Source organism: Teleopsis dalmanni, chromosome X, assembly GCF_002237135.1.
Source record: "Teleopsis dalmanni isolate 2A chromosome X, ASM223713v2, whole genome shotgun sequence".
NCBI lineage: Eukaryota > Metazoa > Arthropoda > Insecta > Diptera > Diopsidae > Teleopsis > Teleopsis dalmanni.
Genome location: NC_051848.1, coordinates 41,521,987 through 41,549,974, shown reverse-complemented (window position 1 = coordinate 41,549,974; position 27,988 = coordinate 41,521,987). Strand labels below are relative to the sequence as shown.

General features: G+C 25.0%; 1 protein-coding gene across 3 annotated transcripts; it reads left to right on the top strand.

Moving 5' to 3' along the window:
* Nucleotides 1-4: 4 nt before the first annotated feature.
* On the top strand, nt 5-26,870 carry LOC119662546 (BUB3-interacting and GLEBS motif-containing protein ZNF207). Of its 3 annotated transcripts, XR_005250809.1 has the most exons (9): nt 14-176; nt 354-661; nt 733-997; nt 1,056-1,392; nt 3,332-3,517; nt 11,562-11,691; nt 16,217-16,333; nt 23,599-23,851; nt 26,778-26,870. XR_005250809.1 is itself a non-coding variant. In XM_038072185.1 (8 exons), exons 1-8 carry the CDS (start codon nt 136-138, stop codon nt 23,733-23,735), a joined length of 1,521 nt encoding a protein of 506 aa, XP_037928113.1. In that variant the 5' UTR covers nt 5-135; the 3' UTR covers nt 23,736-24,019. The 3 variants fall into 3 exon arrangements, 2 of the variants coding, with proteins under 2 accessions (XP_037928113.1, XP_037928114.1); XM_038072185.1 differs by lacking the exon at nt 26,778-26,870 and having other exon boundaries at nt 5-176; nt 23,599-24,019; XM_038072186.1 differs by lacking the exons at nt 16,217-16,333; nt 26,778-26,870 and having other exon boundaries at nt 23,599-24,012.
* Nucleotides 26,871-27,988: the final 1,118 nt, after the last annotated feature.

The following is a 27,988-nucleotide window of genomic DNA, read 5'->3' as shown; positions in this document are numbered from 1 at the left end:
TTTGTTTTTTCTCAGTAACATTGTACAGTGTTTCGTCGAGTGCGTTCGGGTTGATCTTTAATACATTTTATTGTCAATATAGTCCTTTAGAAGGACTAGTTATTAAAAAAGTTTTTGAAGGAATATTGTGTTACAATGGGACGCAAGAAGAAGAAGGCTTCAAAACCCTGGTGCTGGTATCCTTTTCAATAATTGAAATGAACATGTCAAAAATTTGTGTACTCATTTTTACATAAGTTTTGCGTTTTCTTTATTGAGTGTTCCAGTAAAATTGCGCGACCTAATTTTTATGAATTTAGAAATATATATGTACATACATTTTCTTGTGAACCTTAACTCTATAACGTATTTAGGTATTGCAACAGGGAGTTTGATGATGAAAAAATATTGGTGCAGCATCAAAAGGCTAAGCATTTCAAATGTCATATTTGCCATAAAAAATTATATACAGGTCCGGGACTTTCAATTCACTGTATGCAGGTTCATAAGGAGACTGTTGACAAAGTACCAAATTCCTTACCTAATCGTTCAAACATTGAAATTGAAATTTTTGGTATGGATGGTATTCCTGCGGCTGATTTACGTGAACATGAGCGGCAAAAAAATGGTGGCAAATCTGATTCCGATGATGATGAACCTGCAGCTAAAAAGAAAATGGAAGGTATTGTTGGTAGCATTTCTACATGATATGTGAGCAAGAAAAATATATATAATTTAATATTGTATTTATAGTTCCCTTGACGGTTCCGCCACCTATGTTAATGCCACCAAATATGATGCCCCCACACATGATGGGCCAATATGGACATATGGGCATGATGCCACATATGACAGCCATGCCACCATATATGGGACATGGAGGTATGCCAATGATGCCACCACCTATGATGCCTCCAAGACCTATATTTCCTGCGATGGCTGCGCCCACAACATCTGCTGCTGCGGCACATGTAGCAGCAGCTACAGCACAACAAAAGCCTACGTTTCCTGCATATAGGTAAGGAATCATTTTTTAATTCTTGTTCTATATAAACAAGTTTTTATTTTGACTTCAGTAATGCAACAATAAGTGCCCCTCCAACTACAAATAATGCAAATACAACACCTAGCACTTCTACTCCTCCTGAACCACAAAAACCTCAAGTTGTGGCAAATGTAAGTGGTGTTTCTAAAATAATGCATCCGGCTGAAGATTTAAGTTTAGAAGAGATTCGTGCACGTATGTCAAAATATCAAAATAAACTTATATCTGCGGCAGCTGCACAAACATGTAGTGCTAGTTCACCAAGCGCTTCCAGTGCAAATACAGCACCAACAACAACAACTCCAACGACATCAATATCGAATGCTGCCGCCGTCGCTACTGCAGCAGCTATAACTAAAGCCCAGGAAGTGAGTTTAAATGGTGGCCAATATTATTTTGCTAGGTCCAAAAGATTTTAGTGCTGTACATTACTGAAACGTTTATTATTAATTAAACAACAGACAAATGTCTTTAAGGCAAACAGCAAGTATTTCTGTTCAAATTCTGTTATGTTTTATTTTGTTTTTTAAAATTAAAATTTTTATTAACCAACGGGACATAATCTTATGATAATTAAAAATTTAAAACATTTTTAAATTCAATTAAATATATTTCTGATATGACATGCACACACAAGTTGCAATATGCAATATAAAGTAACTCTTTACAATACTCACTATTGGCTAAATATATAAAATAATTAGCCATGCATTTATTATCTCACGCCCCTTTTTTAAGCTTATATTTAATTTTATATTGCAATTAAAAATTGAAAAGTAATTAAAATTAATAATACCGAGAAATTTACATTTCATACAATTCCATAAGAAAAGCATTTGTGAATGCTTTAATGAAATTTATGTGGAAGTATTTTCAAATACGAAGCTTATCAATTGCAGCATTTGAAATAACTTTTTTTTATAAAGAAATAGGTCTACATTATATTTTGCTTAACAAATTTTTATTTATTTATTTGGTTTTTAAGTTTGATTTAATTTACAATGCTTCTTTTTTTACCTTTTCCATTGCGGTAAAATAATTAATAGTAGTTTAAAAATAAATTGTGTCGATTGCACTTTTGAGTTAATTTTTTTAATAATATTTTCAAATTGTATTTGTAAATAAGTATTATTTAATACATTTATGGTGATGTATTAATTATATAGAATAATTATGGAATAATTAATCGGCTCTGAAGTTGGTCTGAAATACTAAAAAAAACCTATTTTTTCGGCTTCGCACTTGATTATTCCATGCTATTTATTCCATAATGTCTATAAAATTAGTTTGTTTGTATATGTATTTAGAATATTTTGTTATAATCTTAAAAGTTTTATTTATACGGAAAGCAATCAATTTCTGAAACATTCCTATAAAAATGGTAGAAGTAAAAAGTAAACTTGGTGCCAGTTGATTCTTATTAACTCAATTGATCATCTGCATGTACAAATTGATCATGTACAAATGTCCCTTAAATCAGCAATATTTACTTAAAAACAATTTAGAAAGATCAAAGCTAAAGGAAAATGGGCGTATATGTCTAGAATATAAGTACACTTAACACCGTATTTCAATTTCAATTTCGATTTTAATTTGTTATTAACTTTTAAGAAAATGATTAGTTTTAATAAAACTATGCATAATAAGTAAATAAGTTTCTTGTTAATTTTTTTCTAATAATATTGGTTTTGCAATTTTGAAATTTCGATTTTTACATATAATATATCTATATATAATAATGTATTTGATTAATTGAAATAAATCTTAAAATTATAAAATAAAATGTTTAGTTATTTATTGTCCAATGGTTAATGACCGTTTCCCGTTAATAACAGTTGCATTTTTCAGTTCTAAATAAACAAAAATAGGGACGTTTAATACAAAAGTATTATATTTTATTGTAACATTCGAAATTCAAATTGCAAAATAGTACATAAATTTAGAAAAATGTTTACTATCAGTTGATTTCTTTGTGGGATCATTAAATGCTTAGATATTGTCTCATAAATGACGGTATAAATATGAGCAGCTTTGTTTACCAATATGAACGTTTTTGAAGTTAGCAATTGCACATACTTAAAATTTGAAACAATTTAATATCAAATCAGTTTAGAACATTGTTACATAGTTAATCAATGGTACTGCTTAGAATTTAATTCACAGAATAATATTAAAGATTTTCTAGATATTTTTTGCAATTTTTATTCATTAGTTTAAGTTTTAGCTGTACAGAATAATAGTTTTGTTTACGTTTTTTTTTTTTAATTTTTTTTTTGAACTGTTGTAACACATATTTATATATTTTAGACGGCTGTCATGGTTGCACAGGTAAAAGCACAAGTTGCTCAAGCTCAAGCTCATGCACAGGCCCAGGTTGCTCAAGCAGTTGCCGTCCAACAGCAGCAGCAGAAACAACTGGAGGATTTAAATCGCGCTGTGATGTTACAACGTTTGCAGGCAGCACGTCCTGCAGGTGGACCAGCAGTTGGCATGGTAAGTGCTTTGAAAAGAAACTCAATAAGCTAAGAGAACTTAATTAGTGTTAATCATACTAAAATTAAATTAGATTTGTCGGACTCATTAATAGTGATGTTAAGCCTGAAAATACTTTTCGACAACAAATAAAAGTAATATAAATGTCTCCTTATTTGATTAGACATAGTTTCTTAATTTCATCTAATATTGAGGTATAGGACAATTCATCAGTTATGGTGTTTAGTATAAAGTTAGTGCTTTACTTTTAAAAATATTAGCTACGTTCGATTCGTTAAATATATACTGATTTACTTATAAAATAGCAAATATTAACTTTAGCAAGCACAAGTATACCTGCATTTCATTTAATATTTAAAAAATGTATGTTTATTAAGAATTTAACAAGAAATGTGGCAAGACTACTTTGACTAAAGAGCTAAGCTAATGTAATAAAACTCAAGATCACTTAATTATAATGGCTGAATTGTTACTGCCTAATCATGTTAAGAAATTCGTCTAGCTGGAATAAAATTCTCTTATCCGATATAAAATTCACATAGCTGAAATAGTTAATGAATCGAACGTAGTAATTGATTGTACGCTACATAGTGAAGTTGAAATTTGCTGTATTGTCCAGATAAATATATGCTACACTTCACTTTAATATCAAAACATTATCTTTTATATAGTATTATGATAGAAATATTTATTTTGCTTCTTTTAATTTTAAGAAAATTTTAAGTTTACAATATGTTTACGATGTAAAACCCCACTCGAATACAAGAAGATTCCTATTCTGTAAACTTTCACTAGTTCAGAGAATATGACGATTTATAGTATTCAGTTCTAAACTGCGATAAGTATTTAAGTTTAAATATAGTTAAGCTGAAGGAGCTTATTAGGGACTATTCATATTCCATTCTACAGCCAACTATGAATAGATATTTAATTAAAATCGAAATTGATTCATAAATTGCTTATTATTGAATAAAAGGGAATATAAATTTGTATTCCAAACTCTGGCTTTCTGTTTTTTTTTATTTATTAAACTTAAAAATACTTAACAAAATTATAATATTAATAAATAAAGTATGCTGAAAAAAAATAAAATAAAACATAATATGACGATTGATAACTCCTTTAGTTTTTAAAATATGTGATGATAACGTGTTCATTTAGCTGCTAGTTTCTTATTGTCTGCTAAAAAGGATTGATATTTATTTCTTTATATATTTGGCAACCATCAAGAATATAAAATAATAATAATATGTAAACAATATCAGTTTATAGAGCAATGCGTTCTAAGTATAAAAATATTTTAATTGCGATTTTGTTCACGTGTTTTGTATATATTATATTATATATTACACAATCGTTTTTTTAATGTTGTTGAAAATACGCAAACTTATCAAAATATGTTTAAATGAATTAAATAATTTTATTAGTTTTATTAAGAAAAAAATCAGCTAGAAACCGCAGCTGTTGTTAAAATCAATCATCTTTTGACAAAGCTCGCCCAATAGGTTAATTTTGCTTTATTGCTGTTGATAGCAATTCATTTAGCAGACAGAAAAAGTAACGACTTTCCAGTTGTTTCATCTAACATAAATTTGAAGAGCATTCAAAAACAATTTTAAACTCTTATTTTATGATTTTTATACTACAGTTAATTTCAATTAGTTTAAGAATTCAAGTGTCTCGCAAAATCGTATGGAACACTCTTCCAGATTTTTAGAATTCCAGATTATCACATCGAAAGTTGTTTCGCTTCTATTCATTTTAAGAATTTTAGAATATGTCTACGATAGTTTATCCCACAAAAGAATTTCTTAAGTCATACTAACCTGTACTCTGTCATCAGTTCAGAAAATATAAAGAGTTATAGTATTCGATTATTTCAATCGATTGTTTCAATGATTGTTGAATATTTTCTTGTTGTTAAGACTTAGCTTGGTAAATGATACGAAAAGCACCCACATATCTCTTAATGTATCTTTCGGATTAAATAAAAATTTTGGATGCAATTATATAATTCCATATAAACACAGATTAAATTTAAAACATAATATAAAAGATATAAAATAATAATGGGAATATCTTTAAATTTTAAGATATTAAATCAGAACTTTTAAAACAAATATGGGCATAACTTTACCTTTACCTAATTTATTTAAGGACGAGAAGTTATGGTAGTAATCAAATTCTAGTAGCTTCTGGATTCAATATTAGACAAATATGATGTATTATTTTTGAGTGAAAAGAATCATATATTTTATCCCATATAATAATTTTCATTATAAATAAACATATATTAATATATATAATTATATATTAATTAATTATATTATATATTATTATATTATTATATATTGTAAATTACCATACTTGCGCTATACATTATGCGATTAAGACATTTATTATTCTAAATAGTATTCCAATTATCTTTAATTTTACTTCCAAAATGTGTTTAAGCTTTTTTATTTCAATAAAAGTCGATATATTTATTGTAAAATATGTTTGCGAAGGCTTTCGCTGTAGACATACGATAGGTCTATATTTCACAAAGTGGTCTACACAGTGTCTAAAAGTACTTATTTAGCTCAGTTTGTTCTTCTTCCCACAATTCCTAGTTCTGACACAGATACGAGTAGGCATATAAAAAAATTATCAATATGTGTGGACATGCACATATTGAGGTATGTTGTGCAATATGCGAAACAATGCTCATCACTAAGCACTAATGAACTACACAAATCACTATTGTTTATATTTACACCTAAATATACAAATAATAGGAGCATCAATGGCAAATATCAATTTTGTTTTTGGTGATGCATAGTTTGAATATGCATTTATGATTTTGTTTGTTGTTGTTCTTCATTTCTCTTAATATATTTCAATATTTAATACTATTGTAGACGAGTGGCACTGGACGAGTGGAGTGCCACTAGAGTGGCACTCCAAAGCCCTAACACCGATAAAGATATAATAATATATAACATTTCATAGATAATTTAAGAAATTATCGATTAAATTAAAAATAATTTTTATATCTGACAGATTGACGTAAAAGATTATCGACTTTAACAGAAAATGTGTGATTAGTTGTAATAGATATGCTAATATAAATATATATGTACATATATGTATTGAAAGTAAATTCTCCAGAAGGAATACCTAACTGAGTGACATAATTCGCTTTATTAGTTCAGCTTATATTCACAGTTGATCGAAATACAGGATGTTAAACAAATGTCTTCTAAAAACATCAGTCGAAAAATCCTCAATATCTCTAAAAGTCTTCATTCTAATAATCAAACACATATACAGGTTTTAACCCAAGAGCATATAATATGCTATTGTAACAATAATATGCTCTCTCAAAACCAGAACGGATGCTATGGTTGCTCAGAGTTAGTTATTTTTGAAATATTGTTAGTTATTTTTTAAGGAACCGACATCGATTTTAAAATATTTGTAAACTTTTTCTGTTCGTTCTTCATCTATCAATCCCTTATTATCTTGCGAACATTTCTGGATGAATTTTTCATTTATGATGCACCGTTTTAATGTAATTAATCTTTAGAGTAAATTATCTATTCTTTTTTTCGATAAATGCCCAAATATCGTTTTTTACTCCGGTGCGTTTTTTGTCATTATTTTACATACTCTAATGATCTTTGGAATCACATATTCATTAAATGTAAAAATACAAAGTACTCTACGTTTTAGCTTTAATATTAAAAGTGCTCATTCTGTAATAACGTCTAAGAGCGTTCTTAACCCGTCAAGGTGTTATGGTCGATTAATTGTTTTTTACGATATCAGTAAGAAACATTAATAATGACAAACCATGACACTAATTCATGTACCTTCTGTATAATTAATATGTTTAAGTTATACAAAGCGTGTTTCTAAATTGAAGTTAGAAATAAGCGTTTTAATTTGTAAAGAGTATAAATTTAAAAAGTAAGACTACTTCAGAGTCTTATATATAAAGATATATTTAAAAAGATAATGTTTAGGGCTCTATAACTTTAATCACTAGTGCTTCAAGTTTAATAGAAAAAAAATATTGCAGTTAAGTAGCACATTGATACTCAGCTTCGATATCTGTATATAAAAATATTATAAAAAAGTTATTTGTATGGCTTAATTAATTTTTTATTTATGCATATAGGTTGTCTATTAGAATTTTTTTGGTGAATGTAATTGTTAAAACAAAAATTTTGAATTATAATATATTATTACATAGAATTAAAGTAAAATTAAATGTAATCATCAATTTAAAAAAATAAATAAATATTAATAATTATAAATAAAAAAAAAAAATAAAATAAAAAAAATAAAATAAAATAAAATAAATATATAATTATTATAAATAATAACAAAAAATTAATAAAACCAAAAAAAAAATAATAAATAAATAAGTAAATAATAAATAAATAAGTAAATAATAAATAAATAAGTAAATAAATAAAAAAATGAAAACATGAGTATAAAAAAATAATAGCAAAAATAATTATCAGCTATATGGTTACCCAAAATTAAATTTAATTAATTATTTAAATTAATTAAAATAATATACAAATGAATTTTTGTTGTTTTAGTTTACCAATTTTCGAAATAACTTTTTAAAAATGTATTATAATAAAAATTAATAAAAATAAAAAAATACTACAAATAAAAAATAAAGTAGAAAAAAATAAAAAATAAAGTAGAAAAAAATAAAAATAAAAATAAAAAACGAAAAATGAGAAAGTGATAAAAAATAGTGATACAAAAAAAAAAAATAAAAAGATTAAATAAATAAAAATAAAAAAATAAATAATAAAAATAAAAAATTAAAATAGAATTTAAAAAAAATAAAAATAATAATAGAAATAAATAAAATAATAATAGAAAATAAAAAAATATTATTAGGATAATAAAAAATAATGAAGAAATAATTAAATAATAATATAAAACAAATAAAGAAATAATAAATAATAATAATAATGAAGAAATAATAATAAAGAACTAATAAAGAAATAATACTAAAGAAATAATAATAAAGAAATAGTAATAAAGAAATAATATGAAATAAATAATAATAAAGAAATAATAATAAAGAAATAATAAAGAAATAATAACAAAGAAATAATAATAAAGAAATAATAATAAAGAACTTATAATAAAGAATAATAAAATAATAATAAAAAAAATAAAGAAATAATAAAATAATAGAAAAATAAAATAAAAAAAATTATAATAAAATACAAAACAATTACTAAAAATAATTAATAGAAAATATTAAATAAAAATACTAGCAGTAACTTAATAATATATTTATGATGACTTCGTAATTTTTGAAATATTTATAAATTCTTCAAAGTTTATGTTTTAAATCCTTTTTTCTTCAATATGGGAGTATGCTTTCATCTCATTTAATGATATAACAATTATAGACTTGTTTGCTTTCTAACCTGTTAAAGGCAAATGTTTTTATTTTCACATTCTCTTTTTTTCTCTTCGATCATTTAATATGGAGTTTCCGAAAAAAGTATTATATTTTCAATGTAAGAAAAAAATAAAATTAATAATTTATAGAAACAATATTTAAAATGAAAATTTTAAATTAGATTTTTAGATTTTAGTCTGCAAAAATGATATAAAAAATGCATTAATTGTTAAGATAACGAACGTATGAGAGATGTACATTCTATACAGAATATATATGTGATTTTCTTTAGCCCTTTTTCTTTCAAATATCAAATTTAATTAATTAAAATAATTTGAATTTTAAAAAGTATTAATATAGCTTTTGACTACAAAACATATAAGAAAGAAATAATTTTTAATTACTAATATTAAATTTAATTGTAAATGTTAGATTTTTTTTATTAAATCAGATATGCAAATATGTGTTTTTTGATTAAACAATAACATTATCGCTACATATTTATAAATATTGCCTAATTGGTAATACAATATAGACAGACAAAATGTTGATTTTTCATTGTGTAAAAATAATTTGAAACTAATTTATGCATAAAATTAAGTTTTTTTTAGAATCTCTAATATGACCAAACTTCCAACAATATTAGCTGTGTTTTAGCAAATTAGGATCTGATTAATAAATACGGGAACCAATAAAAAAGCGGTGTACTAAAAATTAAATGATCTGGTTCCTATTTTGATTTAATGTGGAATCTATGCTTAGAACAAATGTGGAACATAATTTAAAAAAATGTGTTTTTATATTATATCATGTATTAAGAATAAAAAGTAAACTGCAAGGTTCTAGCAAGAAAGATCCTCCTGATGATCATTTGCTGAAAAACAGCTAAAAAAATTAATTACATAGATTTACTTTATAAACACATCGATTATAAAATTTTGTCGCATTATATATGTATATATGTTTATACAATTTTACATATGTATGTATTTATATATACATTAATATATATATTATAAACTAAATAATTTTTAATAATTTCAATAAACATTAATCGGAATAATATCCGTTTATTGTAATTTTGTATGCATGTGATTATTTTTTATTTATTTAAGAAATTTTCAAAATAACATGTATATTTTAAATAAATAAATAACAATCACAAATGGTATTTGCTTTTAAATTACGTTTTAGAGCCCAGAAGTATTTATTCAAGAAAGTTTATTCTAAAGTTTTAGGTTTAGCTTCGTTTATTGGCTTCTTATGGTTCTAATGGTTCTAATGGTTCTTATGGTTCGTATGATCAGGAACTATGTAGAGTAGAGTTTTTTAGAATAAATTTCAATTTAAAGATAAGTTTTTTTTTCTCTCATCCATAATCGTTATTCGTTATTTATAATGCTTTGAAGTAATTGTGTTTAGTTGGAAAGTACAAAACATTTTTTAGAAGCTTTTTATACAGATATTCATACAGTTTCAGTTACAATTACAGAAACAGATACAAAAAAACTAAAAAAGTTAAAAGAATACAGAAATACAGATAAGTACTAAAATAATGCAATTTAAAATTTAACAAAGTAAGTATAATTTTAAACATTTATTAAAGTTTCTATTAAATTGTCGTAATGGTTGATAAGTTGGTTAATTGATTGATTGATTGATGGATTGACATGTCTTAATTAATCTAAATGTTTTTGTAAATTGTAATATATAAATTTAATTACATTATACGTACTCGTATATAAAGGGTCGAATAGTCTGTAATTTACATGCATTTTTCTTTTAATTATAAATTAAAATTAATTTATAGAATATAAGAGCAAACGCAATATATATAATATATTAATAATTAAAAAACAAAAAAAAAAATTTACATATGTCAACTAAATGAATAAGTACGCATTAATACCATTTACCAAATTTTCGAACCTCAAGCACCAGTCCATAACCATGCCCACGCCTTTATCCACTATTAAAACATATTAATCACAATCCTTGCTTACTTGGCATAGTGTTCACCTTACATATAACCTTTACACCTATTTTCCCCCTTATACCATAACATTTTTGCATACACCAACAACAAACACCAAAAAATTGGGATCATTTTCATCGACGATGGTTAGTACAAAAAAAAAAAAAAAAAAAAAAAACACAATTATTTAAAATCACATAACCTTTACATACCAATTTAAAAATTTAGTTTTTGTTGTTATGAAAAAATGTATTAATTAGTTAATGAAAAGTACATCACATACAAATAAAAGTTATGAATATGAGGCACTCGTACATTCATGAATGAGCTACAGTCCAATTTGTGAATTGTAAGTACGTTTTTTGAACTTTATTTTCTTCTATTCTATTACCAAAAATGCCTTTTTATTCATGTAATGCGAAGCAATAAACTTACTATTGATAATTCTTTAAAAAATCACACCACTACTATTATTAATACAAAATATAATTATATATAATATACATCTAAATATTTACATATTATATATATAAAAATAAATAACATTAGATAATTTGTGTAATGAAATTTTCGTGAAATATTTACCTTTTACATTACTAATTTATATATATGTTCTCTATCTTTCCTGTTTTAATTTGCGGACACAGATGCCCATGCCCGGTCAGATGCAGCTTATGCAACCAGTTATACGGCCTGCTATGGCCATTGGTCCACATGGAGCAATTATAGGCGCTAATATGTTGCGGGCACCCCCTGGAATGCCTGGTATGCCAGCAGGTACAAAAAATAATCATTTTATTTAATCATTTTAATTGCAATATTTTTATTTTGAATTTTGTTATTAGTATTTAATTAATTTGAATTTATTTTATATAACGCAGGTTAACACTATTTCTGAGTATTGGTTCTTAATGATAGTTTTTTAATATATCACATCAAATATTTATAGTAAAAAATTTCATTTTGTTGATTCTAATTTAATAGGGTAGACAAATATTTAAAAGAATTAATTATAAAAAGTTTTTATATATATTAAAAATTATAATTTAATATTTACCAATTAACTATAATTTGCAAAAGAATTATAAAATATTAAAAAACAGACAAAAGTAGAACAGAAAGAAGTAGAATAGGAATTGGTATAATTTGTTAGTTGCTGGTTACGTTTCAATTTCTCTATATATATTTAATGGATATATTTATTCTATATAATTAATATATTCATTATATATAGTTAATATATTTATTATATATAGTTAATATATATATTATATATAATGAATACATTTATTATATACAATAAATATATTTATTTGATGTATTTATATTATGAATTATCGGGAAGTGGTTATTATTTTTAATAGAAATAAATACATACTATCAGGCAGGGTTTTTAAGTCCTTTAGTTCAGTCCAATTTACATTTATGATGATTTTTCTTTGCTATACATCTCTAAACAAGATGTCGGGGCAGTTTCATATTTCTCTACTCCGGGTTCCCGGTCATAGGAATATTTTCGGCAATTACAAGACAGAAGAGCTAGCCAGACGTAATCACTCGCAACACCCTAAAAAATCTAGATATATCGTTGATATCATGCAAAGTTTTATTGAGTTATTTCTGTGCTGATTTTTTTTTTTAAAAAAACTGGAAATACTCAATAAAATGTGGGTATCTCTATGTAAATTGGCAGCATTTTTTTTTCAAAAAATTCAGTAATCTCATTCAGATGTCTCGTTAAAAAATCAGTCCTGTGATAGTCGGGTCATAGTCTTTTGGGGAATCATGCTAGAAGATTGAATCTAATTTTCCATCGCACTTGTGTAGAGGATGCTGAAAGTGCCTTACATTTGCTTTGTTATTCTTCAGATCATGTGCGGCATTGTTTTATTATTTTGTAAGCCTTTTTTTTTCCTAACGTAACTTATCCAGGTGGTTTTTAAACGTCTGAACCTTTTAAACCTGGGTTACAAATGAGACTTGTGTATCTTGTATTATATTTAAACAAATCAACCCATTAACAAATCATTGCTTTTGAAGATGCAGATTAATCTAACACATTAGTTTGTCTAAAAAATTGACAAAGCGAAATGAAATTTTGGTTATATTGTTATGAAAAATGTGTATGTTATGTGGTACCACAATGGGCCATCATTTGAGCTCAATTGGGCTTTTTGGGATACATGGCCGCCACTCCAACCTATCTGTTATGAAGAAAGAATCTTATAAAATAAAAATAGTAAAGAAAGAAGAAGAATAGAAAAGAAAAGAAATATTTCCTTGGAGTTTTTGTGCATCTAAAAATCACAGAGTGGTGGGTTCTGAATCTTTTTTTTTTAAATAAAATTGTCTTAGTATTGGTGATATTTCATATTCTGCACCGTTTACTGATTACATACTTAATGTCTAAATTCTTTAGGTATACCATTAAAAAGTCTAAAACTGATAGACAGACTGATGGCTGATAGAAAAGATTAAAATATGGGAACATTGGTTTCAGTTTTTTTGCTTGGTTGGTTGTTTTTAAATTTATAACTTCTCTGAAAAAAATACTATAACTATTTTGTAAAAGCAAATATGGTCAATTTTATCATTTCAATTGTAGTTTGCTTAGGTTGTTGAGTTCTCTGTATATTTACTACATGTTCAGTATCCAATTTCTATAGAGCGTTTCTGTAGAGCGTATTCTCTTCATTATTTGCTGAAAAGTTTCTACATATTCTATATCCAATAAACTAATGGACTTTCGACTTGGAGACATAGAATTAAATTATAAACTATTTTTTCCATCGATTCGATCAATGGCTGATTCAGCTGTTAAGCTGATTGTTTTTTTTTTCTCAAATTTACTCTTCCATTTGATAGGTTATTGAAGCCATTTATTCATCATTTAATATAATCTATTATATTATCTATTCGATGATTTGCGCGGTAGTCGATCAATTCTTTTTAATTGAATCCTTGGAACGGTGTTAAGCAATTTAAATTTTATAAGATTAAATTCAATTTTCTATTAGATGTTAAAACAAAAGTTAGTGATACGAATAATTAAACTTAAAGGTATTAGTTTGTGACTGTTTACCTGTGTAATTAATATAAATTAAATTAATTATATTAAGAATTAAAGTTTTAATTTTTAATATAATCAAATTTAAATATAGCTCAATAATTTATATACTTTTTCTTGTTTCTTATACATTTATTAAAATTTCCAGTGTAGCAATTAAATAAACAAATACCAAGTAAAATGTGTGTCGAATTGTTTAAAAATGTATGCTAAGTCTTGTACAGAATATTTCTACATATAATGTATATAAGCTTTATTTTTATTTATATATTATTTTGTATTTAGAATTAAAAAATTAATGCATTTCATTTATTGCAATTGCCTTTATTTTTAACTTAATATGTTTTAGTTTTTATGATTTTTTTTGAATTTCACTGCTTGAATACTTTATATATAATGAGTAAAATCTTATGTGAACAATTAGAACTAAGAAAATTTTATAGTTTATTATAAAGTAATAATTTTTTTATATATTTTATTAAATTTATATCGCCGACGTTTCGTATTTTTAATAATATCATTCTTAGAGCGGATTTTTTCAATATCTGTTATAATGTTATTAAAATAACTGAACCTAAGAAAGAGTAGTAAATATTCAGTATATTGTATCAGCGAACATTGGAGAAAGAAATCCAAGCAAGCGGAAAAACCTTTGGAGAAATTAAAACCCTGGCAAAAAATCGTGACAGTTGGAAAAAGTTCGTTATGGCCCAATGTTCCCATGGGAACGTACTGGATTGATTGATTGATTGATTGATATTGTATCAGCTGTTAATTAATTTGAGCTGACGAAGAACGCATAAAGATTTCAAAACATTAACGATATAAATCGAATAAAATATATTAAAAAGTGACTATCTTATGTTATATATCAAATTGTTCTCATAAGGTTTTGCACATTTTAAATAACGTATGAGTTGTCTTTTTACTTTTGAGCAAACCCAAATAAATTTTGAATTCTATCGGATTTTAGGAAAATTGACCCTATTGGTCTTGACAAAAAGTGTTCAAAGTTTTTTTGTTTGCTTGACTATGAAGTGCTAAAAGCTAGAAGAAGCCGTCAGTTGCATTTGGCAATAAATTTTTTAAATTATGGTTAGATAAGTAGACTGATTATTGGTAATTACTTTATAAGAATAAATACAACGATAAGTGAAATGTCTAAAGAAACTCGATATATTGTGTAATATTACTATTAAAAAAGAAAGAAAGATCCAATAATTGCTATTTTTAAAAATTAAAATATATATTTTAAAATAAATATATATTTTCTTGCTCAATGGTTATAGGGAATCTATAGTCTAAGCTCACAAATGTTTATAAACAACAAAAATATTCCACTATTGACACAAAATATTTGATTAAAATTTTAGTCAAAAAAAAATTTATGTAGGTATTAGAGAAAATAATAAACAAAAGCATTAACCCTTTGATTAAACTTGATTAAGATATAGTTGTTTAATCAAGCAACGCTTATCTTGTTAATGCAGGTAGCGTTATTTTCATTAATTAATAGAATAGCATTAATTTTGGTGGCCTAAGAATTTTTTGCCAAGAATTACATTTTACCATTATATTTTTATTCCATACTAAAAGAATGATTCCCTTTCATTGCAGACCCTCAATTATATGATCTTCCTTTAACTACAAATGTTTCTATATATATATTGCAGATATCATATATATTTGTCGGCTTCATATATATAGTACTGAACGGCTTCAATTTACTATTTACCTAGTCCAAAGTGTTCAACTTTCGGGATTTATTCTTTAATATAGATCTTCTATATTAAAATTATGGTAAAAAAGTGTTTATAATTTGAATGGATCATTCTACATTCTACAATTCAGCAACTAGAAATAATAATTTTAACTGTGATATGTTCAAAACTTTCAACTTACATTTAATAGTTCATAGAATTAGTTCATATAATACTCAAAAATTTTTTTAGAAATTTTTCCTCATATTATGTTGTATGCTATTTTTGGTTATATATAAATGTTTATTTTATTTAAATATACAAATAGGAACATATTGTTTTTTATTTAATTCTGCTGATTTATTGCATATTACAATAATGCTTCCTATACTAACCACTTCAGTCATAAAATATATGAGCAAAGCTTTATTTTGAATGTGTCCCAAATTTAGTTAGTGCTAGAGTCTAAGAGTCTAATTCTTTTTATGTGTTATTCAATGTATAATGTGTGTTTCTTTTTCTGATTTTTAATTAGTTTTCATAGGACAGCAAAATGGCGCCAAAGCGCTATTCGGGCCTGATCCAGGTGGAACTGGCCAGTTCACTAATCTCTATTATGCTAATATGCATTACGATGGACAAAATAAACCTGGTAATGTATATATTTGTGCATAATTTAAGATTTTAAACACTTCAAACAATTTGCAGAATCTTCTTTTAAATTAACAATTAAATACTTTTGACAGAATATTTAATAGGTATTACTTGTGAGGCTCTTTCAAGTTTAGTAACAAAATCCACCCGTCTATTTTAATATTATGTTTGCTTTTGTTAAATGTAGTGGCAAATTATAAAATCACAATTCATAAAATGGTCCGAAAATTCTTCTATATGTAGTAAGCTAATATTTAGCTAATCCTCAAAAGTAGTATTTAGTATATGAACAGTATATTTATTGTTAGTTTCTTGTCAATTTACAATACCAATATAGCGTAATTTAAATATTAATCACAGTAATGATGTATGTATTTATATTCCTAATCAGAGCATAAGTTGCGAATATAATCTCTGTAATGGTCCCTGTTCTGCGGACTATGACATTTTGGTGCCAATGATGATTTATGTTGGCTTCCTACGTGTATATCTCGCACTCATATATGCTTAGATCGACCCGGTCGACAGTTACATTATGGATTGTACTAAATGGCGATTTTTAGATGTTTTTATCATCTTTATCTAAATTTAAGTTTATCCAAACTTTCTCAAAAATAGTATAGAATATATAAATATTTTATGAAAAATAATGTATGTAGTGAATGTATGATAGGATATTTAAAAAATTTATTTTCTGAAATGTTTCACATAAAATATGTTTCGAAATAATTTCAAGTGGAATAAACATTTGTAAAGCCTCCTCCTTCAAAGTTTATTAACAGTAATATGGGTATTGCTCTATTGTGCACCGCTTTGAATTTAGTATGTTGAGGAAACGAACCAACTCTTTCGGAGGGAACTTTTGAAGGTATTCATCTGCTAATAGGTATGCACCTAAAATTTTATGTCTCCTGTGGCCTAGTGCATGACACTTGACGATCATATGTTCCAAAGACTCTTCCTAATCACAGCAGAATCTGCAAATATTTGTGCTGGATATACCTATTTTGTGTAGGTGTTTATTGTAGGCATCACTTCGTCTGTTAGTGCACCAGAGAGTGACTTTAGACCCTTCTTGTTTAGAGTGAGAACGATGTTTGCTCTTTTGGCGTCAATATTCAAAAATTTAATGCCGTGTACTCGAGTTTGAAGATTTGAACCGTACACTTTAAACTTTGTGACAAACAGCAAATTTATTTTATGCTTTATTTTATTCTCGTTTTGATTTAAACATATATGTATAACAGTAATTGCTCGAATACAATATATTTGAGGTGTTGGTTTCTGAGTGATTTTTGTTTAGTATAGTACGGGTGGCACGATCAAGTGTAAACGCTATTACAGAGTTGCAATTTGACGCATATGTCAACAAGTAATGATCTAAAATGTTAATAACATCGCATATTACTAAGTAACAGTTGGCTTATTAATCTCTTATTAATACTCGTAAGATGTAATAAAATTAACATATGTTATAAATTAAAATATTTCGAAAATAGCATGGTAATACTAACAATACCAAAAAGTTGGATCTCGATTGTTTTAGAACGTTTGTTAATTTTTTTAAAGTTTACTATTTTCGATTTCTCATTTATAATAAATAAAGCTTATGTAAACAATTAAAAATATATACAAAATCAAAAGATAAAGTATAATTTCATTCTCGGGTTATAAAAATTGGAAATAGAGAATCGTGGACTTTTTTTTATTAATACATAGAATCCTTATATAAAAATGATTTAAATTAATTTATTTATATTTTATTATATGCAATGTTGTGTAAACGGTATCACAATGAGATAGTAAATGATCTAAGTGATCTAAGATGATAATAGCTAGCTGATCATTATCTAGTCTAAATTTATAGATTAAACCTTATTTATTTATATATAAATAAGGACTTAAAGTTTTTTTTACTTGATTCAATAATTTCACTAACTCTAAATGATGAGTTAGAAATTCAACAGTAGTTGCATACTGCACGATCTACGTATGTATATGTCGATTGTTGTTTATCGTATGTGTTAAATATTAAAAAAAATTATAAAGTTAGTTTTTTTTTGAATTAACACATTCAAAAATGCAATATATAACCATGTCTTCTTATTGGTTCTTAGATTATTTCATATAAAGAGCTTAATTACTCAGAGAATACTGCTAACCACAAAATATTCACAATAAAAATTAATTAAAATTTTCTATTTGGTTAAATGTAGTCTACAATACTTATTTCATAACCTGCAAACTAGTCCAGCTTTGATATTATACACATACACCAAAGTAGACTTCAGTTTTAGAAACACTGTTGGAACATCAGTTCTCAGATAGTTTTTATAAATACTGAATTACTAGTTTTAAATTGTAATTCTGGTGGTTGTGTTAATTTCGGTCATTCCGTTTACATTTTTTTGATCTCATATATTATATAATAATATATAAATATATAATATACATATATATAATATTGTTAAATTTGTATTTATTTATATATATATATTTTTTTTTTTTTGAAATTAAGTTTATAAACTTTCACTGTATTGATAATAAGAGATCGTATCATTACTTTGGTAATGTGTATTTTACTATTGTTGTTTAATATGTATTATTTTGAGATTTTGCTCAATCGAATTTAGAGATCTACTGTGCTTCCTTTATGGATTTAGAGCATTTATCTAAGTCCAGTTTATTCAAATGAATTATGATTTCGAAATTACTTTACTGAGTTAGGCCTATCTTTCGGTTATGCATCAATATCAAACAAGTCGTTATTATTTATTTGCATAAAATAAATTGCATTTTGGTTTAGAATTACTGTAAGCAATTTTAATTACGATAGTCATGCTTTTGTTCTCTTTTTCGAATAAATGAAAAGAATCCACTTTTATTCATTCTTTTTTTCTTATCAAGTTTGTTTGGCATATTCTAAAATCTAGAGATTCCCGCCTGATTATTTTGATCAAGTCAATCCCGCTTATCAAGCATTTCTATCATCAGTCTTAGTGCCATCTGATAAGAGTTTAATGGTTCTATGGCTGTCTGGCTATTTATTAGGATAGTTAACTTAGCCTGCAATCTTGTTAAGTAACGGTGTGCTCATATTATATATTGTAGAACTGTTGTAATGGACTAATTTCATTCAATTTTTTTTTTTTGATATTTTATAATATAATGTAAAAGAATTGAACTATATAAAGTTATAAATTTAATATTATTCCCTTTATTGTAGCGATCTATTATTGATTGATTTCATTTTACATTTTATTCATTCATATTTATCAGAGTTCGTATTTGCGTACCCATGAGCGGCTCATTTTGGCCTATTCTGCTTACGGCTCATGAGCCGACAAAAAACTCTTTTCATACGATGGCTCACGCTCACGAGCAAGAGCCGCTATTAAATTATAAATGGGCTCACACTCGTGAGCAAGAGTATGAGCTGCGGCTCATGAGTTCTCATGCGCCCAATTTAAATTATTATTATTTTTTTTTTTTTTTTGTGAAAACATGTCATTAAAAAAGATTTAAATATTAATAACCTTTAACTAACTATAATATGGAAATAATCAAAGTTCTTCAAATAAACAATAAATATATTTGTATTTATTTGTGGAAAATAATACTTTATAAATTTGTTTTTCAAATTCAAATTATTGTTTCATTGTATTGTTTTAATATAAATAATAATAAGCTAAGTTAATTTCAAATTATATATTTTCACATATAACGTTTATAAAAATAAATAAAGCCAATAAACTAATAAATCACTTTTTATTAAACAGTTGAGCTCGTGAGCTCTTGGCTCGTGAGACCTCATGAGCAGCTCTTCAATATGAGCAACTTGAAGGCTCACGCTGGTGAGCAGCTCTTCAATATGAGCCAATTTTGGGCTCACATAAGAATTGGCTCTTGCTCATGAGCCTGAGCTGCTCATGAGTGAGCAAATACGCACCCTGATATTTATATATAGTGCTAGGTTAAATATTATAAAATATGATTCAAACATACAAAATTGTTATTGCTACTGATTATTACTAAATAAAACAAGTCACTTCAGCTTAAGATGTAAATTCAAAGTTATAATAAAGAAGATAAGGGGAAGATAGGAATGATTTACTCCGAGAGATAAGACAATAACAGATTCTTTTCTATCCAACCTAGTAATTAAAACACATATAGTCCCATATAGATTTTGAGGTTAGAGTAATTATTTAACAAGAAAAAAAACATCCTAAGTATATGATTTTCAAATACATCCTAAGTATATAAATACCTTTCTTTTCTAATTTACACTATTATTTAAAATTATCTTTAAAATTATTTTTAAAATTTTTGTTTTCTTTATCTAATTATCTATAGTTTTCTCTATTTAAGAATTAAATTTAAGAATATATTTCATGTTATGAGGCTTTACTTAAATTAATTCGATTTAATTTTTTTTTGTTTTTTTAATTAATTAAAAACTTTTTTGTGCTTAATAATGTACTTCATTGTGCGGTGAGTACATATCACATTCAAATTTGTTAACAAAATGACATACTTAATGACTTGAAACTATTTTCATAATTACATAATTTATCATTAATTACATTAAAAATAAATTAATAATAATTGTAGTTTAATTTTTTCTAATTATTTGTAAGTTTAATTGCTTATTGGTATTTTTGTGTTAGTATAAAATTTCATGAATGTAAAAGTACCTTTTATTGTCTTGTAATTTGTTCTTAAATTTTTTTTAAATGTTTTGGAAAGACTATTGCCTATGTCTATATATATATTAAAGGGTTGCTTAAGGCTTATGAAACGAAAAATCAAATATCTACAAAAATAACCACAAAAATTAAAATCGTTATGAAAAATAAATGTAAATTATTTAAAAGTTGAAGCTTTTTGCAAAAATATATTATATATACAAGTCGATTATTTGATATTTAATATATACACTTTACATTTTAATGCTTACATGTAAAATTAAAAATTTTAATAACCGCCATATAATGAGGTATACAGTTTATTATAATTTTCTGTATGAGACTTCTGAATTTTTTCCCGGAGTGATTGATTTAGTAAGCTAAAGGATGTGCATATAGTCAAATTATAAATATTTAGAGTCAACAAAAAAAAACAATATGTAAGAGAAAGATTTTAAATATCCACTTCTATATAATATTATTAAAAAAATATTTTTAATAATAAGTGTAAGTTATCTCAGTTTTGGAATGGTTTAATTTATGCTTGAAATGAAAAAAATCCCATATACTGCAACCTCCAAATTGATAGCTTTAACATACAGTTAAAATTTCTTTAAAGTATCAAAATTGTAAGTCAAAGAAAGGAAATAGGTATAAAGTAACTTAAGCACTTAGTACATATTTTTAGTGAAATTAAATCCCGACGTAAGCCATATATTATTTGTGTAAAAATGTCCTGTACTGAAAAATGTACTGAAAAAAAAAATACAAAAAAATTTAAACAATCAACTAACATTTACGGCTACAAACTATCAATATTGGTCCCATTGAATATAATACAATATAGCTTGACTTAGTTATCTCTATATTTTTCATAGAGTGAATAAAGCACGACTCTCAACTCCTTCAGTAAATTTTTTTTTATGATCACAAATGATTGGAAACGCCTTTTAACTGGTATTATTATTCGTAGAAACAGAAAAAAATCACTTAAGTTTATGGCAGGTGCGTACGGTACTTGTTCGATAATATTCATTGATGCATTATCGTGGTGCTAAATGCATGAGTTGTTGGTCTTTCATAAATTTGGGATATCTCACGCCTCGTGATCTCCAATTAGTACCATTTGCTTATGTTTAATCTTTTTGGAAGTAATTTAAAATACACCACATTACGGTTATTGGTTATTATAACAGCTTGAAAAATGATATATAGTCATCTATTTTCGGTATGCTTTTTGCGTTTCATGCCCAAAATATTACCCTTAATAATGTTATAAATGAACTTTAAAGTTAAGTCCACCTCTTGAATATTAATACAAAGGGGGCGTGAGAATCAGCTGTGTGGTGTTGTCGATTTTTTTAGCCGATCTGAACGAGATACATCAATTCTCACATTTTGGTCCACTTTAAAATCTTTTTATTATTTTGATATGGACGTTTCAACGTAGATCTTTAACATTCTCAAAGATTCACCATAGTTGATTTAATTTCAAAGAACATTTTTTTGTTGTACTGTGTTTTTCAAACATCGCAGAACACTCAAAGGTATAATAAAAAAAAAAATTGGTGGTGTGACCACTGGTTAGTAACAAATCGTATAATGGCACAATTTACAGGAAAAAAATAGCAGTATTTTTTACATTCCCTGCTATTACTTCCTCTTGTATTCGAAGATAGATTTCTTGTCACAGTAGTACATAGAATTTTCAATTCAATAGGTACATTTTTTATCCGTGAGTCAAATTTTTTAACATTGTTTTTTATTACGATTTAATATTAATCAAACTGCTTGAAGAATTTGAAGTAATGTTTAACATAAATGTTCATGGATAAATTTTTCACTAGACTTCATGGTTTAAAGTCTAACAACCTTTAAAGGAATTTATTAATTTCTTATTTTCAAAAAATATATAAATACATTTTTTTCTTAAAATTCAACTTTAATCACCCTAAATAGTTTCGACTTCAGTGCTAGAAAGTTGAATTCCTTTATTCTTTTTTTGTATCCATCGAAAGTCCGAAACAAATGAGGTTTGTATAACGTTTCATATAATATTTCCTATTAAATGTTAAAAGAATTCGCAATGACTTATAGTTTATCTTTAATAGGTATCTATATTTCTTATAATTTTTTGTATAATATTTATGTATACGGTTACGATTATATATTTTTAATTGGAAACGTAAGTAATGCTTTTTAGTTTTAATCATATTTATGTGTTTTTAACGTAGTAACAATGTAAGGATATATATACTTGTATGCTATGTCATTGTTTATATGTATATCCTTTTGCTGTTTCTAGCCATTCAAGTAATACATATATGTATTTATATTTTTTATATTATTAAAAGAAAACATTTTTTTGTTAAATTTGTTGCTCATTTACTTCTTATACACCACTAGTTAACGCATTAAAAGTTAAAATTTTTATATTATTCATTGATTGTTATTGTAAAAATTTTGATACTTCTATTTAATAATAAATTAATTTTGAGAAAAATTTAATTAAAATTCCATGCATACAAAACTTAAGTTTATTAATTTGTTTTTCTTTTTCTTTCTTTTTATACAGGTTTAATAGCACCAATGCCTGCTATACCAATGGCTGGAATGCCAACTGTGCCAGGCGTACCCGGAGTGCCTGGCATGGGTGTAATGCTCCCAGCTGGACATCCTATGCTGCAAATGATGCAGCCACGGTTTGGGTGATCCGTCTCGCAGGGCCCACTTTGTTTGGCGCCCGTAATAAATGTTTCTTTACCAATAGTTTTTCCAGAAGGATAAATTTTTTTTGCTAAGGAATCATCTTAATCTTCAGTAAAACAGTAAGAATTCAAATACAAAAAAAAATAAAACCTAGTTTTATTGCTTAAGGAAGACTGTAATGAAATTTTGACAAATTATTAAATAATAATAGTAACTACAACAATATCATTACAACAATGTCCACAATTTTTATAAATAAATGGATTATATTAAAATAAATAAATTCACATACAACTTCCTTCTATTACTGGAAACAATTACAATTGCATCAGGATTAATTTCAACGCGAGTATATTAAATTACGTCAAACTAATTAGTATGTAATATATACTTTATAAAATTAGGAAATAATTTATTAAAGTGCAAAAAAAAACTAATTTAACTATAATTTCAGCCTAAGCAAATAAAACTAAAATTTATTTATGCATATATATATATGTATATAGGTATGTGTGTATATTTAAATATATGTATATACAAATATATATATTTATATATGTAAATATAAATATATATACAAATATAAATATAGATATATATATATATTTAAATATAATATATTTATTTTTTATTATATTGTATATATATCATATTATATGTATTATATATAATATGTTTTTCCTTTTTTTTTTATTTTATTTTTATATTGTATGTATTAAATATTTATGTATTTATATGTATTTATTTACTTCTCACTATATATAAAGCTATTATTATTATTAATTAATTTATTACAATTATCTTTAGAATATATATCTTATAACGCGTTATCATCTGTGAAGTTTTATAATTAATAATTTTAACAACTGTTTTTCTATTTCTGAATCAATTAAAGGTACAAACTGAGCAAATAATTTATATATCATAAATTTAAATTTTTCATTTACTTTCGAAACACAAATACTGAATTGTATATATTCATTATACTTTGTTTACATTAATTTTATTGTTGCTAACTTTTTCTTTTCTTTAAAAATATCTTATTTATAATTGTGTAATAATTTCTTCAATAAAAATTATTTTTTATTTTAAATATTTTTATTCAAATTTTCTTTAATTAATTAACATTAGCATATTATTGTATTTAATTTCGTGCAATATTTATATATATATATTTATTTGTAATAATAGGTTAATTGGTTAGTGTTTATTGATCTTTTTTTTTATATTTGTTTTGAAATAATGAAAAAATATGTTTTTAACATAAAACAAATGAAAACTTTTTTCTTCTAGTATTTTAAATTCAAAAAGATTTTTTTTAAGTTTTTAAATTCAAAAAGATTTTTTTAGGAATCACTGATACAAAGTAATGAAATTAAAAAAGATGTTTTTAAATTTTTTTTTATGATTTTATGTAAGAACGAATTTGTTAAAGAAAACAAAATAAATTAATTAATATTGACTAATTAGCCTTTCATTAAAAAATAAATATTTACGTTATGATCGCTACTAAACAATTCAAATTTATTTTTTATACATTATATCATTAAAGGTATTTACATATTTCAAGATTTTACTAATTTATATTTTCTCGTTAGGTTTCTTAGCTAGACGAATTTGATTTCAGCTCAAGGTATAAGTTATCATGAGCATGTAACAACAACTAAGTTATCATTGTTAAACGAAGAGACTCGATATTATATTGGTTTAGATTTTTAGACGAGGGTTAGGGAACTAAATCACTTTTCTTTTGTAAATGTTTCTTACACATATCTTCTTTTAATTTTAAATAAAATGTCAGCCTTTTTTCCTTTTTTGAGGATCTTAACTAACTCCAATATCAAAGCATTTTAAGCTTTGCCCAAGGTTCAAGGTGCTTTTAAAACCTCTGAATCTCTATATCTCTATTCTCTATACAGTAACAGAATGGACCAATCAGCCTAAGTGAACAGCCAGCATAACCTAACTTAAGCTAAGAGTACTTATGCTTATTGAATACTTAATTTCAAATGAATTGAATTTAGAAAATTTTTTAATCAACCATATTTTGAGCAATTTTTTATAAAAAAATTTAATAGATGTGAAATATTTTGGTAGCAGTATTATTTTAAATATTTCTAATATTTAAGCAACAGTTTAGAATTTCTTAATATTTTTTATAAACATTTCAGCAACATTCTAAATTCTTTGATGAACTAAGAAGGTTTGATAGTTAGTATATTTAGTTTATCGTTTCTTAACTGCTGGCCAGTGAATTGCTGTCGGTCTTTGATATTAGCATTACTGACTTTTATTAATTTGAATTAAAAATGACAATTTTTTCAAAAAATTAAAAATATAAAATATTTTCATATATTATATACGATATATATAGGATACACATATATATACAGAATATATATAGAATATATACAGAATATGTAAACAATATATATAAAATACATATAGAATATATATAATATATATAGAATATATATAATATATATAGAATATATATAATATATATAGAATATATAATATATATATAATATATATAATATATATAGAATATATATAATATATATAGAATATATATAATATATAGAATATATATAATATTTATAATATATATATAGAATATATATAATATATATAGGATTTAGTTTTCGACTTCGTTACCAGTACTTGCAAAACATCGAATGTTTTACCGACTCGTAGTACATTCAATGAGCCTTTGCCTTGATACGAATATACAATAACGATTCGTGAGAAATCTAAATTTATTTAGTTTAATAACTAATTCATTCTGGATACTTTATACTTGATATTTTATCGATTTTTTGTATTTCTTTAGTCTTATTTCGTTTACGGTGAATATGTCTGAATACCTTTAATGTTTAGAATATAAAAGTTTTTTATTATTTTCTAATTTCATTATTTTTTTTACGTTGTAATAATAATATTTATGTATTCAATTAGTACTAAAATGAGTTGCAGTTTGATCCAATAACAAATAAATTCTAAAAAAATTTTTTTTTATATATTTTTAATAATAACTTTTGACAGATACTCATATTGCGTGCTTTCTCTTATACACTTGCTTCTCTTGCCTATAAACGACTTCTGATTAATCTTTACTAATAACATTTGCTGAGGACGTTTCCCCGTTTACTCACTCACGTATGTTAAAAACTCTATTCAATTTGTTTAATTAAAAAAATAAAAATATTGAAGTAAATGCAATTGTACATAAGTTAATGCAAAAAAAAAAAAAAAATAGAATCAGTCCATAAAATCTTAATGCAAAAAAAAGAAAGAAATGGAATAAAATTTAGTAAATAACAAACTTAAAGCATTGCTGGTATGTTAATAATATTATTAAAGTTAATTATTTTATCTAAAAACCAATTATTATTTAATTAGTATTTGTTTGTACGTAATTTCTTGTCAATACATGTTTTTTTTTATATTTTTATTCAAATATTCAAATCGTTAAAAACTTAGTTTATAAATTTATACTAAACGCATATAGCAATAGTAAAGCCTACATTGTGCCTTGATTTATGCAATGTCAATCCATTATAACAATTTCATATAATAATTTTTTTAATAATTTATTAATAATTTAAATTGATTTGAAATAACTAATTATAACATAGACTATTTTTGGAACTTTGAAATTAAGTTTTGTTAATGAAAGCAGCTTATATATATAATGTGATATGCTTTTATTAAAATCCCATAATTTAAAATAAGTTGACCATCCTTAATTGTTATAAAACAGAATGTTTATATTAATGCTTAAAGTTATAAGAACATAGACGAAATATATAAGAAATACGCAACTGGCCCATGGGTAGTTAACGACGAATCTGTTATAGTTGTACCTTTGAACCTGACCTACACAAGTATAAGACAAGCTCTAAGTACAAAAAATAAATGAATATTAGGATGCTATTTAATTCTTACATAGAGTAGAGTTATATAGTTACATTGTCATAATAGCATGATTTTACAAATTGTTATATATTAATGGGTTGTTGACTTAAGTATGTTTAATAATGAAAAAAATGGTTCGAATTTTACTGCCATTTTTAAAACATAGGTTAGTTTTAAACTATGTGGTACGTGGTATCGCAATGGTCCATTATTTCTCCCCAAGTAGGCTTTGGTGTTTAAAACAGCCCCTCTAATCTAATATTACCTAAGCTATATATACACCGACACATCAAATTAGTTTTAATTTGTTTAATGTCCTTTGATATATAGTCAAGAAT